Here is a 16,274-nt window from a genome sequence, read left to right as displayed (position 1 = left end):
GGGGCTGACAGCCCTTTCAGGGCTATTATAGCTCATATAACTGGATGTTCCCAGGATCCATGAGAACACTATTGCTCTTTGAATCCCACTGACCTCTTGGCCTCAAGGATACCATGTGGCAGGGAGTTCCACAGGTTACGTGTGCATTGTCTAAAATACAACAGCATTTCCTGATGCCGCTATTAAATATACTGCCTTCCCATTACACTGAGCACCCCATGTTCTGCTGTTAAGGGAGGGGCAACCAGCCACGCCCAATCCCCCTCTCTGTGCCGCTCATAGAGACACACCTCATCAGCCTCTGGTATGGGTCTCCTCTAAACCAAACTGCCCCAGCCTCTGCAGTCTCTTTATACGGAAGCTCACCCAGGCCCCTTCCCCCACCCGGGACCCCACCAGACCCCTTCTAAAGCTGGGAGACCACAGCCTGGAACTGCACCCCAGGCTCGGCCTCCCAGTGCGATCGCAGCAGATGCTGTCCATGCACTCTCCAGCCCTGCGCGGCTGCAGCTCCGATACTCTTGGCCCATGGCCATGCATCAGGTGTGCGTGGGGCTGCCCAGGGCTCTCCCCTGAGGGGTCACAGGGAGTTCAGAGGCCAGGGCAGAGCGTGAGGGTCCAGATTACTCCTTCCAGTGGAAAGAAAAGGAGGACTTGTGGCACCTTAGAGACTAACCAATTTATTTGAGCATGAGCTTTCGTGAGCTACAGCTCACTTCATCGGATGCATTCAGTGGAAAATACAGTGGGGAGATTTATATACACAGAGAACATGAAACAATGGGTGTTACAATACACACTGTAAGGAGAGTGATCACTTAAGATGAGCTATTACCAGCAGGAGAGCGGATGGGGGGGGAACCTTTGTAGTGATAATCAAGGTGAGCCATTTCCAAATGGCCCACCTTGATTATCACTACAAAAGGTTTTCTTCCTCTCCCCCCTCCCTCCTGCTGGTAATAGCTCACCTTTCCTGATCACTCTCCTTACAGTACCTTAGAGACTAACCAATTTATTAGAGCATAAGCTTTCGTGAGCTACAGCTCACTTCCTCAGATGCATATCGTGGAAACTGCAGCAGGCTTTATATATACACAGAGAATATGAAACAATACCTATTCCCACCCCACTGTCCTGCTGGTAATAGCTTATCTAAAGTGATTTCCAGCACAAATCCAGGTTTTCTCACCCTCCACCCCCCCACACAAATTCACTCTCCTGCTGGTGATAGCCCATCCAAAGTGACAACTCTTTACACAATGTGCATGACAATCAAGCTGGGCTATTTCCTGCACAAATCCAGGTTCTCACATCCCCCCCACCCCCATACACACACAAACTCACTCTCCTGCTGGTAATAGCTCATCCAAACTGACCACTCTTCAAGTTAAAATCCAAGTTAAACCAGAACATCTGGGGGGGGGGGTAGGAAAAAACAAGAGGAAACAGGCTACCTTGCATAATGACTTAGCCACTCCAAGTCTCTATTTAAGCCTAAATTAATAGTATCCAATTTGCAAATGAATTCCAATTCAGCAGTTTCTCGCTGGAGTCTGGATTTGAAGTTTTTTTGTTTTAAGATAGCAACCTTCATGTCTGTGATCGCGTGACCAGAGAGATTGAAGTGTTCTCCGACTGGTTTATGAATGTTATAATTCTTGACATCTGATTTGTGTCCATTTATTCTTTTACGTAGAGACTGTCCAGTTTGACCAATGTACATGGCAGAGGGGCATTGCTGGCACATGATGGCATATATCACATTGGTGGATGTGCAGGTGAACGAGCCTCTGATAGTGTGGCTGATGTTATTAGGCCCTGTGATGGTGTCCCCTGAATAGATATGTGGGCACAGTTGGCAACGGGCTTTGTTGCAAGGATAAGTTCCTGGGTTAGTGGTTCTGTTGTATGGTATGTGGTTGTTGGTGAGTATTTGCTTCAGGTTGCGGGGCTGTCTGTAGGCAAGGACTGGCCTGTCTCCCAAGATTTGTGAGAGTGTTGGGTCATCCTTTAGGATAGGTTGTAGATCCTTAATAATGTGTTGGAGAGGTTTTAGTTGGGGGCTGAAGGTGACGGCTAGTGGCGTTCTGTTATTTTCTTTGTTAGGCCTGTCCTGTAGTAGGTAACTTCTGGGAACTCTTCTGGCTCTATCAATCTGTTTCTTTACTTCTGCAGGTGGGTATTGTAGTTGTAAGAAAGCTTGACAGAGATCTTGTAGGTGTTTGTCTCTGTCTGAGGGGTTGGAGCAAATGCGGTTGTATCGCAGAGCTTGGCTGTAGACGATGGATCGTGTAGCCCCCAACTAAAACCCCTCCAACGCATTATTAAGGATCTACAACCTATCCTAAAGGATGACCCAACACTCTCACAAGTCTTGGGAGACAGGCCAGTCCTTGCCTACAGACAGCCCCGCAACCTGAAGCAAATACTCACCAACAACCACATACCACACAACAGAACCACTAACCCAGGAACTTATCCTTGCAACAAAGCCCGTTGCCCACTGTGCCCACATATCTATTCAGGGGACACCATCACAGGGCCTAATAACATCAGCCACACTATCAGAGGCTCGTTCACCTGCACATCCACCAATGTGATATATGCCATCATGTGCCAGCAATGCCCCTCTGCCATGTACATTGGTCAAACTGGACAGTCTCTACGTAAAAGAATAAATGGACACAAATCAGATGTCAAGAATTATAACATTCATAAACCAGTCGGAGAACACTTCAATCTCTCTGGTCACGCGATCACAGACATGAAGGTCGCTATCTTAAAACAAAAAAACTTCAAATCCAGACTCCAGCGAGAAACTGCTGAATTGGAATTCATTTGCAAATTGGATACTATTAATTTAGGCTTAAATAGAGACTTGGAGTGGCTAAGTCATTATGCAAGGTAGCCTGTTTCCTCTTGTTTTTTCCTACCCCCCCCCCCAGATGTTCTGGTTTAACTTGGATTTTAACTTGAAGAGTGGTCAGTTTGGATGAGCTATTACCAGCAGGAGAGTGAGTTTGTGTGTGTATGGGGGTGGGGGGGATGTGAGAACCTGGATTTGTGCAGGAAATAGCCCAGCTTGATTGTCATGCACATTGTGTAAAGAGTTGTCACTTTGGATGGGCTATCACCAGCAGGAGAGTGAATTTGTGTGGGGGGGTGGAGGGTGAGAAAACCTGGATTTGTGCTGGAAATCACTTTAGATAAGCTATTACCAGCAGGACAGTGGGGTGGGAATAGGTATTGTTTCATATTCTCTGTGTATATATAAAGCCTGCTGCAGTTTCCACGATATGCATCTGAGGAAGTGAGCTGTAGCTCACGAAAGCTCATGCTCTAATAAATTGGTTAGTCTCTAAGGTGCCACAAGTACTCCTTTTCTTTTTGCGAATACCGACTAACACGGCTGTTACTCTGAAACCTCTCCTTACAGTGTGTACGGTAACACCCATTGCTTCATGTTCTCTGTGTATTTAAATCTCCCCACTGTATTTTCCACTGAATGCATCCGATGAAGTGAGCTGTAGCTCACGAAAGCTTATGCTCAAATAAATTGGTTAGTCTCTAAGGTGCCACAAGTCCTCCTTTTCTTTTTGCGGATACAGACTAACCCGGCTGTTACTCTGAAACCTGTCCTTCCAGTGGGTGTGTCCTGCATTGCCCACACTGAACTTCACCTGCCCCCACTGCAGCCCGCTTCCCTGCCTGGCTGGGCCCTCTGCCCCCACCCCACACCTGGCTGGGCCCTCTGCCCCGTCCCCCTCCCCTGGCTGGGCCCTCTGCCCCCTCCCCTCAGGCTGGGCCCTCTGTCCTTCCTCAGTCCCCTCTGATTTTAACTAGCCTAAGTCATGTGGTGTCATCACCCACCTTCCTATCGCCCTACGCACCCCCTTCGCAGACCATTAGTCCATTGAATAAGGCTCCTCACACCCTCATTCTGTGTGGCCCAGCAGCAAAGGGCCTGTCCCTCCAGAGGGGCTTCCCGGCTCCTGCATTGCTCCCCAATGCCAGGCAGGGCCCTCACCCACCCGCCGGACGGGAAGTCGGCGGCAGGCCAGCAGGTGTGGGGCCAGCTCAGCCGTACCTTCCACGGTGACACAGAAGATGAGGCTGTCGTCGTGGCTGTCACACAGATACTCCCCTGCGTCCTTGCTCTCCATGCCCAGAATGACCAGTGCACGCCGTGCCCCGTCCTCCTCCAGACGCACGCGCCCCGTGTCCTGCAACTTCTCACCATCCTTGTACCACTTCACCTCTCCATGGGCATGGGAGAGCGTCACCTCCAGCACCAGGTCCTCCGCGGCCAGGCAGCGGCGGTGGGTCTGCAGCTCACCCCGCCCCAGGATCGTCACGGGAGGGTCTGGCAGAACCAAGACAAACAGCAGGTAGGATTAACCAGCCTATGGAACTCCCTGCCACAAGGTTTCACGGAGGCATCAGAAGGGTTCAATATTTGCATGCACAACAGTGACAAGAGCCCCCATGATACTGCACAATATACAAGGGCACTGAACCTTCCCGCGCCAGTGTAGGGGATAAGAAGGAGATTCCCCTGGGCCCATCCCCCATGGCAGGGTTGTTGTACCTTCCCCAGAAGTGCCTGGGGCTGTTCGCTGTCAGAGACGGGCACCAGATTAGAGGGGACCTGCTCCACTCCAGCCTGGAAACTCCAACACAAGCCCAGGACTCGGCCCGCTCTGAGCACAGGCCCCCCGGGACCACGGTGGGCACAACTGGTCCCTGAGCATCCTGACAGAAGGGGCCTGCAATTAGCCTGTTTCATGTCACACCCCTCGGTTCCCGGTTGGGAGGAGACAACCAGCTCAGCTGCCAGGGCTCTGGCAAATTGGGCACTGCACCACTGGCCTGCTGTGCCCAAGTGGCAATTGTCTGTACTATTTTTATCAAGTCTGTGTCTGCCTCAGTTTCCCCTATATGCTGCATTGTTACCTATTGGGAGCAGGGGAAGAGACAGGTGTGAAGGGCTCCCAGTTGTCTGGGGCCTGAGGTCCCACATCAATGGAGCTCTGGAGAAGACAATGGCAAATCCAACTGCCCAGACACGGATGCCTAGCAACCAATGACTCAGAGAGATCTGCACTCCCCACCACTGGGCAGGGGGCTGAGCCGCATCCCTCAGCTTGGGAACAAAGGGCTGGGGGGTGGGGGGGGAGTTGTGTTGGATGCAGGAAGTAGTGGCGGGTACACTGGGGAGTCTGACTGAGGAGGTCAGTTGGAGTGACAGAGGGATGGGGCTTTGGGCTCCCCAAGGTCTCCCTGTGCTGGATCCAGGTGACTAGTAACCCAGCTGTCGGCCCGCACTGGATGCGTGCCCCTGCAGATGCTGGCGGAGCGGGCGTTGACCCCTAAGATGGTGTGACACTGTGGATTTTTCCTCCTTATTATGTTGTACGTGAGCCTATGTGAGTCTTACTGTTTTGCATGAATACTGTGTGCCTCAGTTTCCCTGCATACTGCACCAATGCCTAGGTGGTGGGAATAAGGGTATGTGTCCTTGGGGACAGGTGAGCTGGCTCCAGCCGCCTGCACATAAGCAATGGACGATGCCCTTCATAACCTGAGACCGAGGAGGGGGTACGACCAGATGACACTTTGTCTGGGAAGCAAGACAAAGATCAGGAGGGTGATGGGTGTGTCTGAGGTCAGGTTGCTGGAAGCTGGGCAGTCTGCTATGCAGGACTCAGAGAGTGGGGAGTCCAGGGCATCCAGCCTGGGTCCCCCCCAAGATGGACTTGCCTGAAAGTCACTGATTCCTGTGCTAACAAGATCTGCTCTACGCTGTGCTCCTGTTGACTAATAATCCGTCTGTTTCACCGGCTGGCTGAGAGTCACGTCTGACTGCGGAGTTGGGGGGCAGGGCCCTCTGGCTTCTCCAGGGGTCCCATCCAGGTGGACCCGCCAAGGGGAAGTGTACGGTGTGAACAGGGATGCTGACTGCTCCAAGGTCAGTCCCAGGAAGGCCTTAGCCGAAGAGGCTCCTTGCCCTGAACAGCAGCGTGCCCGGAGGGTCCTGCTGGCTTCGTACAAAGCAGTTCCAGAGCATCGGACCTGACTCCGCCATACATGGTACACCTCTCTCTCAGGGTCTGTCTCCGTGGGACTTGTTGCCCAGAGGTCCAGCCCCAGGAGGCAGTTAAGCCGCGTGGCTTCCCCTGGAGGCAGAGTGAGACCCCTCGGGGGCATGGCCCACTGACGGGGCCTCCTAGAGCCTGTCCCCACGCGGGGGCCATGGCCCCCATCCTGTGGGTCCGTGACACCTTCCCCACCCCATTGCTGACCCCCCACAGACTCACCATGGCTCTCCAAGTGCTCCCAGTGGGGCCTATGCCGGGGCGCAAGCCCTGAGCCTGAGTGCACAGATGCAGCAACTGTCCCTGGACACACTAGCCATTGGAAACAGAGCAGACGGGCAGAGCCCACATGAACACCAGTGCCCCGGTGCATGCGGCTGCCACACAGGCAGCGACAGGCATGCCCAGGCCTGCGCATGGGACTCGAGTCTGGTTCTCAGGGGGCAGCGTGAGGCGGGGGCAACAGACTCGGCCTGGGACAAGAGAGGGTTGTGGGGACACCACTTGATAGCCTGAATCTGGCTGCAAAGGTGTCACGGAGTCCCCGGGCGATGCTCTGGATCTGCTCCCCATGAAGTCAGTCAGGACTCTGGGGAAGTCTCCTCTCTGGGAGCAGAGTGTCTGCAGGACACACACCTCACCCGGCTTCCACCTTCCTGGGTCTGACCTCGGAGCATTCAGCCTCCTCTGCCCCTCTGTGCGCTTCCCTCAGCGAGTACGCCCAGGCGGGGTCCTGGGGAAGCCAGAGGGTCCTGCCCCCCAACTCCGCAGTCAGACGTGACTCTCAGCCAGCCAGTAAAACAGAAGGGTTTATTAGACGACAGGAACATGGTCTAACACAGAGCTTGCAGGTGCAGAGAACAGGATCCCTCAGCTGGGTCCATTTTGGGGGGCCAGTGAGCCAGACAACCCCGTCTGCCCTTCACTCCATGTCCCCAGCCAGCTCCAAACTGCATCACCCTCCAGCCCCTCCTCTGGGCTTTGTCCCTTTCCCAGGCCAGGAGGGCACCGGATTCCTTTGTTCTCCAACCCTTTAGCTCTCACTTTGCAGGGCGGAAGGGCCCAGGCCATCAGTGGCCAGGAAACAGGGTGTCGGCCATTGTCTGTGTCCAGACCCCTGCACACACCTGCCCTCTAGGGCTCTGCAATGATCATACACCCTTATCCCACCCCCTAGAGGCTTAAGAACTGCCTAGGGGAAACTGAGGCATTCCCACACGATTCAGAGGAAACATTAAGAACAGTCCCGCTTCGTCACATCAGGCACCTCCTTCAGTGCCAATGCCCCCACCCAGGGGCCAGTTCTAGGCCCAACTCATGCTGCTGGAAACTCGCTTCCCGCAGCACTGCCCTGCTCCCTGGGGCCAGTCACCAGCCCACCCCCAAGCAGCTACTCAGGTCTCTGGGCTCTCCCCAGCCTCTCACTCACCACACACTTGGACAGTAAACGTCCTGGTGTCATCAGCCGCATCGCAGACGTACTTCCCAGAATGCTCCACTCCAGCTGCAGGGATGACCAGCCGCCGATGGGCACCCTCCTCCTCCAGGATCAGGCTGCCACCAGCCTCCAGCCTGGTGCCATCCTTAACCCACTGCACTGGCATGTTCCCGCGCGAGAGCTCGCAGGCCAGAGTCACCGTCTCCCCCAGGACAGCCTTCAGGGTCGGGGGAGCTCGCCGTGGCTGCAGGATCTTCACCGGGGGCTCTGAAAGGAGAGGGCAGCGCTGGCCCAGGCAGCGAGGGGACAATGCTGCCCCACCCTGCCCTGTTGGTTTGAATCAATGTCCGGCACAGCCATTTTCTCCTTTCACGCCACGACAGAGCAATGGTGGGTGTAAGAGCTGGAGGGAGCAGATCACGGGATGGCTCCTGGGGACTGAGGAGACACAGCACGTATGGCTGTGCCTCGGGGCACGTGTATGACACGGAGCGGCACAGCAGAAACTCACCACTGGCAAACGTATGGGCCACTCTCCCCAGCTACTCCGTGACCATAAGCAGAGCGGGAACCCAGGAGACATCAAGTGCAGCCGAGAGAGAGATGGATCCGGAGCAGGGGAAGAGCTTTGCTCAGTTTATCGAGGACAGTCACAGAGCAGATGTCACAGAGATGAGGAAGCTGTGCCCCACGTTACCTGGCCCCCCACGCTCACCTGACACCCTGATGTCAAAGGAGACAGACTCGTCCCTTGTCTCACAGATGTACTCGCCGGCATCCTCGGCCCGGGCCTGTGGGACAATCAGCCAGCGCTGGGCCCCCTCTGCCCGCAGCAGCAGGTTCTCTGTCTCATCCACCTCCAGCCCGTCCTTGAACCAGCACACCTGGGCATCTGCACTAGACAGCTCACACCTCAGCTCCAGGCGCTGCAGCACCAGAGCCCGCAGCTCCAGGGAGCGCTCCTGGGGGTGCAGGATCCTCACTGGGGGCTCTGTCGGGCACATCGAACGGAAGGGACATGATGGGCTCAGGGAGACCCAATCTCTACCCGCTGCAGGGCAGGGGGTCTGCTTTACCTAACCCCAGCCTGCCTGCTCCCATGGGCCCCACTCTGCTCTAGCGAGACCCCCAGCCACTGCCCGTGTCCATCAGGAGGCCTGGGCTCCCCGGTGCTCTGGGAGATATGGCTGGGTGCTGGGGCTGCAGCCTGATGGTCATTAGGAAAAGTCTCTGCCAGCCTTGTGCTACATGTAGGGAAGCAGCTGCCCACGGAGCACAGGGGTTACAGCCTCTGTCAGACCCAGACCCCAGTTCTTCCAGGGCCATTGTGGGCTGGGCACTGACGGGACGCAGGGCTCTCACTGAGGGGCAGGGTCCGGGTGCTGACAGAGCGCAGGGCTCTCCCCTCACGGCCAGGGGCCGGGCGCTGATGGGGCACAGGGCTCTCCCCTCACGGCCAAGGGCCGGGCGCTGACGGGGCGCAGGGCTCTCCCCTCACGGCCAAGGGCCGGGCGCTGACGGGGCGCAGGGCTCTCCCCTCACGGCCAGGGGCCGGGTGCTGACAGAGCGCAGGGCTCTCCCCTCACGGCCAGGGGCCGGGTGCTGACAGAGCGCAGGGCTCTCCCCTCACGGCCAGGGGCCGGGCGCTGACGGGGCACAGGGCTCTCCCCTCACGGCCAGGGGCCGGGCGCTGACGGGGCGCAGGGCTCTCCCCTCACGGCCAGGAGCCGGGCGTTGACGGGATGCAGGGCTCTCCCCTCACGGCCAGGAGCCGGGCGCTCACGGGGCGCAGGGCTCTCCCGTCACGGCCAGGGGCTGGGCGCTGACGGGGCGCAGGGCTCTCCCCTCACGGCCAGGGGCCGGGCGCTGACGGGGCACAGGGCTCTCCCCTCACGGCCAGGGGCCAGGCGCTGACGGGGCACAGGGCTCTCCCCTCACGGACAGGAGCCGGGCGTTGACGGGGCGCAGGGCTCTCCCCTCACGGCCAGGGGCCGGGCGCTGACGGGGCGCAGGGCTCTCCCCTCACGGCCAGGGGCCGGGCGCTGACAGGGCGCAGGGCTCTCCCCTCACGGCCAGGGGCCGGGTGCTGACGGGGCGCAGGGCTCTCCCCTCACGGCCAGGGACCGGGCGCTGACGGGGCGCAGGGCTCTGCCCTCAGGGCAAGGGGCCGGGCGCTGACGGGGCGCAGGGCTCTCCCCTCACGGCCAGGGGCCGGGTGCTGACGGGGCGCAGGGCTCTCCCTGAGGGCCAGGGGCCGGGCGTTGACGGGGCGCAGGGCTCTCCCCTCATGGCCAGGGGCCGGGTGCTGACGGGGCGCAGGGCTCTGCCCTCAGGGCAAGGGGCCGGGCGCTGACGGGGCGCAGGGCTCTCCCCTCACGGCCAGGGGCCGGGCGCTGATGGGGCGCAGGGCTCTCCCCTCACGGCCAGGGGCCGGGCGCTGACGGGGCGCAGGGCTCTCCCCTCACGGCCAGGGGCCGGGCGTTGACGGGGCGCAGGGCTCTCCCCTCACGGCCAGGGGCCGGGCGCTGACGGGGTGCAGGGCTCTCCCCTCATGGCCAGGGGCCGGGTGCTGACGGGGCGCAGGGCTCTCCCCTCACGGCCAGGGGCCGGGTGCTGACGGGGCGCAGGGCTCTCCCCTCACGGCCAGGGGCCGGGCGCTCACGGGGCGCAGGGCTCTCCCCTGAGGACCAGTGGCCGGGCGCTGACGGGGCGCAGGGCTCTCCCCTCACGGCCAGGGGCCGGGCGCTGACGGAGAGCAGGGCTCTCCCCTCACGGCCAGGGGCCGGGCGTTGACGGGGCGCAGGGCTCTCCCCTCACGGCCAGGGGCCGGGCGCTGACAGGGCGCAGGGCTCTCCCCTGAGGACCAGTGGCCGGGCGCTGACGGGGCGCAGGGCTCTCCCCTCACGGCCAGGGGCCGGGCGCTGACGGGGCGCAGGGCTCTCCCCTCACGGCCAGGGGCCGGGCGCTGACGGGGCGCAGGGCTCTCCCCTCACGGCCAGGGGCCGGGCGCTGACGGGGCGCAGGGCTCTCCCCTCACGGCCAGGGGCCGGGCGCTGACGGGGCGCAGGGCTCTCCCCTCACGGCCAGGGGCCGGGCGCTGACGGGGCGCAGGGCTCTCCCCTCACGGCCAGGGGCCGGGCGCTGACGGGGCGCAGGGCTCTCCCCTCACGGCCAGGGGCCGGGCGCTGACGGGGCGCAGGGCTCTCCCCTCACGGCCAGGGGCCGGGCGCTGACGGGGCGCAGGGCTCTCCCCTCACGGCCAGGGGCCGGGCGCTGACGGGGCGCAGGGCTCTCTCCTCATGGCCAGGGGCCGGGTACTGATGGGGTGCAAGGCTCTCCCTGAGGGCCAGGGGCCGGGCGCTGACGGGGCGCAAGGCTCTCCCCTCACGGCCAGGGGCCGGGTATTGACGGGGCGCAGGGCTCTCACCTCACGGCCAGGGGCCGGGCATTGACGGGGCGCAGGGCTCTCCCCTCACGGCCAGGGGCCGGGCATTGACGGGGCGCAGGGCTCTCCCCTCACGGCCAGGGGCTGGGCGCTGACGGGGCGCAGGGCTCTCTCCTCATGGCCAGGGGCCGGGTACTGATGGGGTGCAAGGCTCTCCCTGAGGGCCAGGGGCCGGGCGCTGACGGGGCGCAGGGCTCTCCCCTCACGGCCAGGGGCCGGGTGCTGACGGGGCGCAGGGCTCTCCCCTCACGGCCAGGGGCCGGGTGCTGACGGGGCGCAGGGCTCTCCCCTCACGGCCAGGGGCCGGGTGCTGACGGGGCGCAGGGCTCTCCCCTCACGGCCAGGGGCCGGGTATTGACGGGGCGCAGGGCTCTCCCCTCACGGCCAGGGGCCGGGCATTGACGGGGCGCAGGGCTCTCCCCTCACGGCCAGAGTCCAGGTGCTGACGGGGCGCAGGGCTCTCCCTGAGGGCCAGGGGCTGGGTGCTGACGGGGCGCAGGGCTCTCCCCTCACGGCCAGAGTCCAGGCGCTGACGGGGTGCAGGGCTCTCCCTGAGGGCCAGGGGCTGGGTGCTGGTGAGAGCCCTTCCCACCTGTCATCTCCCCCCAGGGGACCGGGGCTGTCACTGACCTGCCAGCTGGGGTAACGGGGGAGCGCTGCTGACCCACCCGCCGGGAGGCCAGGGGACATCACCCACCTGTCACCATGATGTTGTAGAAGACGGAGTCGCCGCCCGCGTCACACACAAACTCCCCCGTGTCCTGTGGCCGGGCCGAGGGGATGACGAGCCTGCGATGGGGCCCCTCGCGCTCCAGGAGTAGGCAGTCGCCCTCCTCCACCTCCACCCCGTCCTTGTACCACTGCACCGGGCCGTCGGCACGGGACAGCTCGCACGCCAGCACCACGCGCTCCGAGGCCAGGTAGGTGTGTGCGGCGTCCTCGTTAGAGCTGACGATCCTCACGGGCGGCTCTGGGCAGGGAGACAGGACGGGCTCAGCAGAGAGGATGCCGCCTGGGTCACTCACATCCAGCCACCCCGCCCATCCTCCAAGGCAGGATGCCCAGGAAGAGGGTGAGGAAGTGATCCTGGGGGTAGCTATCTGGGGCGATGCAGAGCCTGGACTGACCATCCCTCATCAGGCGGGGATGTGGCTCATTCTGCTTTAGATGGAGCTGCAGAGTCGTTTGCATTCTCCATGTCTGGAGGGAGCTGCTGCTTCCCTCCACTAGGGCCCAGCTCCCTGAAGCCACCCCCGTGGCAGAGAGAGCCAGGGCTCAGGACTCTGAGGGTCTTCATTTAGCTTCAAGGCAGAGCTGGGCAGCAGGCTGGTCCCCCGCTGCCCTCACAGGGGACCGGGAGTCAGAGCCCAGGCCCTGCTGGGGCTGACAACTGCCAGCTCTGGTAATGCACCGTCAAGCCCAGACGCTTCACTGGCAAGCCCCCTGTGCCATGCCTGCTGCCCTAGCTGGGGTCCAGGCAATGGCAGCGCTGGGTACAGGATCAGACCCACAGAGTAACTGACCACCAGGCCAGGCAGCACCTCAGGGCAGAGACCCAGCTTCCTGTCTGAGTGTAAGGCTTCGGCCCCCCCAGCACTGCCTGTGGGCATTCACCCTGCTCCTGGGGAGGGGACCGTCGCCCAGCCCCCAGCTCACCAGTCACGGTCACTGTGAAGCTCAGCGCATCCTCGCCCACGTCACACGTGTATGTCCCGGCATCCGAGGGGCGGGCAGAGCGGATACACAGCCTCCTGGCGCAGCCCTCTGCCTGCAAGGCGACGACGTCGTCCGCGGGCACAGCCTCCCCGTCCTTGAGCCACCGCACAGGGGCGTCGGGCGCGGAGACCTCACACTCCAGGAGCAGGGGCAGCCCTGCCAGGAGCTCCCGGAGGCGCTGGGCCTCGGGCACCGGGGCCATGCGCACCTGCGGGGCTGAGAGAGCAGGTTCTTTATCACACCAGTGCGGCAGCACCCTCAGGGGTAGGGCTATTTTGAAGCCCAGAGGAGGCTGCGGTCCCAGCCCCACGGAGCTCACAGCCGCAGGCTGTAGGAGCACCGGGCTGGGGTGACATTGCTACACACACTAACGGCCTGCAGGCTGCACTCCCAGGCTGGGGGGACAAGCAGCCAAGGGCTGGGCCCACAGGACTCCCAGGCAGCAGTCCCGGGGTGAACGGGGGAGAGGAGGTGGTGGTCTGACAGACCGGCTGGAATGGGGGGCAGAAAGCAGGGAACTGGGGAAGGGGCATGTGGGCGAGCCAGGAGGGAGGGGGCAGAGCGGGGCAGGGAGGCCGGGAGGGAGGGGGCTGAAGAGTGAGGAGATAGGTGAGGATCCTCCCAGCAGCTGTGTCTTAGCAGGGGTTGCAGGGTGCCTGGGAGGCTGCAGAGCAGAAGGGGGCAGTGACCTGGGGGGAGCCTGGAGAGAAGCATTCGCCATGCGACCAGAGGATCTTGTCAATTTCTGCCAAGAGAAAGTTGGTGAAATGTGACCTGCGCTTCCCCCTCCCCTCAGCTCGCCTGCCCCTCCCACAACTCTCCCCCCTCCTCCCCAGTCATACAGAGTCTCTGCTCTGCTCCTCTAGCCCCTCCACTTGTTCCCAGGACCCCATCCAATCCCATCTCCTGGTCTCCCTGAACCCCCCTCCTCCCTCCGTTTCTCACTCTCCTCTGGCTCTTCCCCTCACAACACGAAGTGCCAATCACAGCTACCCTGCCCCACTTGCCTCTCCGACTATCGCCCCATCTCCCTTCCTCCCCAAGCTCCCTGCACACACTGGCTGGAGTTCCTCTCCTCCTGCTCCCTCCTGGACCCGCCAGCCCCCGGCATGCCACAGAAACTGCTCTTGCTCAAATCGCCAGTGACCCCTTCTAACCAAGGCTCAGGGCCAGCACTCCATCTTCATCCTCCCCGGTCTGTCAGCCGCCTTCACGCAACTGGCCATGCTCCTCCTCTTGGCTTCCCTGATTCTGGCCTCTCTGGGTCCCTTACTCCCCCTTAAATCGCTCCTTCAGAGGAGCCTCCAGACCCAGGCAACAGCCGGGCATTGCACAGTTCTGAGTCTGTGCCCAGGGACATGTCCAGACGGGCTAAGACCTTGCTGGCAGCCACAGCTATTGTGGGGTGGATGGATGGAAAGTTGTCAAAGAGTGTGGGGGAGTCAGAGCCCTGCACCCCTCACTTCCTGCGATCCACTGTGACTCTCAGCCAGCCAGTAAAACGGAAGGTTTATTAGACGACAGGAACACAGTCCAAATCAGAGCTTGTAGGTACAGACAACAGGACCCCCTCAGTCATGTCCATCTCGGGGGCAGGGAGCTTAGTCCCAGCCCTGGGGCTCCCTCTGTTTTCCCAGTCTCCTTCCAAACTCCAACCCCCTCCAGCTGTCTCCCCCAGCCTCCCCCCGGCTCCTCCTCCAGCCTTTGTCCAGCTTCCCCGACCAAAGGTGTCACCTCGCCCCAACCCCCTTCCTGGGCTCAGGTTACAGGCTCAGGTATCATCCCTCCAGTGAAGCCCTCCCCTGCTATCCCATCCCCAATGCTGACAATCCCAGTAAAACTCCACCGCAGCATCCCCAGGTCAATCCTCCCCACTCCCTGATCCATCACAAAAGTATTTCCAGAGATATGTACCGCAGACGATTGTGTTCCAAAGCTGCTGAAGGCCAGACAGTGCCGGGGCGGGGAGGTTCTCAGAGCTCCGAGTGAGCACAATTGACACCCTTCCCCCCAGCCCAGCCAAGAGTTTACAGGCCAGACAAGGTGGGGACTTGGGCCTCAACACAGCACTAAAGAGCCCAAGAAAAAGACCTGGAACAGGGGGGCCATCAGGAGAAAGAAGGCATGAGATTGTATGCTCTGCCAGCGGGAGAGTCTCATGAAAAGTGTGGACCCCAGCTCTCTGGACTGGCCCAGCACTGGCCAGATGGGCCAGTGGGTGAGAAACACCTTCTCAGACAGGAAAGGAGCTTAACAACATAAGAACAGCCATACTGGGTCAGACGAATGGTCCATCTAGCCCAGTATCCTGTCTTCTGACAGTGGCCAATGCCGGTGCCCCAGAGGGAATGAACAGAACAGGGAATTGCCCAGTGATCCATCCCCTGTTGCCCATTCCCAGCTTCTGGCAAACAGAGGCTAGGGACACCATCCCTGCCCATCTTGGCTAAAAGCCATTGATGGACCTGTCCTCCATGAACGTATCTAGTTCTTTTTTGAACTCTGTTATAATCTTGGCCTTCACAACATCCTCTGGCAAGGAGTTCCACAGGTTGACTGTGCAGTGTGTGAAGAAATACTTCCTTTTGTTTCTTTAAATCTGCTGCCTGGTACTTTCATTGGGTGACCCCTAGTTCTTCTGTTAGGAGGAGTAAATAACACTTCCTTATTGACTTTCTCCACACCAGTCATGATTTTATAGACCTCACTCATATCCGCCCCTTAGTCATCTCTTTTCCAAGCTGAAAAGTCCCAGTCTTATTAATCTCTCCTCATAAGGCAGCCATTCCACACTGCTAATAATTTTTGTTGCCTTCTGTGACGAAGCGGGACTGTTCTTAATGTTTCCTCTGAATAGTGTGGGGGTGCCTCAGTTTCCCCTAGGCAGTTCTTAAGTATCTAGGGGGTGGGGTAAGGGTGTATGATCGTTGCAGAGCCCTAGAGGGCCGGTGTGTGCAGGGGTCTGGACACAGAGAATGGCCGACACCCTGTTTCCTGGCAACTGATGGCCTGGCCCTTCCCCCCCTGCAAGGTGAGAGCTAAAGGGTTGGAGAACAAAGGAATCTGGTGACCTCCTGGCCTGGGAAAGGGACAAAGCCCAGAGGAGGGGGGGCTGGAGGGAGTTTCTGTTTGGGGCTGGTTGGAAACATGGAGTGAAGGGCAGACATGGCTGTCTGGCTCACTGCCCCCCAAAATGGACCCAGCTGAGGGGTCCGGTTCTCTGCACCTACAAGCTCTGTGTTAGACCATGTTCCTGTCGTCTAATAAACCTTCTGTGTTACTAGCTGGCTGAGAGTCACGTCTGACTGTGAAGTTGGGGGGCAGGACCCTCTAGCTTCCCCAGGAGCCCTGGCTGAGCAGACTCGCTGGGGGAAGCGCACGGAGGGGCAGAGGAGGCTGAATGCTCCAAGGTCAGGCCCAGGAAGGTGGAAGCCGGGTGAGCTGTGTGTCCTGCAGACAGGCTGCTCACAGGAAGGCGACTGCCCCAGAGTCCTGACTGGCTTCATGGGGAGCAGTTCCAGAGCATCGCCCAGGGACTCCGTGACAACTGGTGGTAGAAGTGGGATGTACTGCACCCCGT

General features: G+C 60.3%; 1 protein-coding gene across 1 annotated transcript in view; it reads right to left on the bottom strand.

Annotated features, from left to right (window-relative positions):
* OBSL1 (obscurin like cytoskeletal adaptor 1) overlaps positions 1-16,274 on the bottom strand; it is a 74,053-nt gene that overhangs the window by 18,212 nt on the left and 39,567 nt on the right. Inside the window, exons 12-16 of the mRNA XM_073306795.1 lie at positions 12,635-12,910; positions 11,676-11,948; positions 8,249-8,524; positions 7,525-7,800; positions 4,088-4,363 (exon numbers count right to left, since the gene is read on the bottom strand). Of these exons, the coding sequence (XP_073162896.1) occupies positions 4,088-4,363; positions 7,525-7,800; positions 8,249-8,524; positions 11,676-11,948; positions 12,635-12,910 (1,377 nt within the window). The remainder of the gene's footprint in view (positions 1-4,087; positions 4,364-7,524; positions 7,801-8,248; positions 8,525-11,675; positions 11,949-12,634; positions 12,911-16,274) is intronic.

The sequence above is a fragment of the Lepidochelys kempii genome, chromosome 11, assembly GCF_965140265.1.
Source record: "Lepidochelys kempii isolate rLepKem1 chromosome 11, rLepKem1.hap2, whole genome shotgun sequence".
In the NCBI taxonomy this organism is placed as follows: Eukaryota; Metazoa; Chordata; order Testudines; family Cheloniidae; genus Lepidochelys; species Lepidochelys kempii.
Note: the sequence above shows the minus strand (reverse complement) of the source record. Positions and strands in the feature narration are given on the sequence as shown.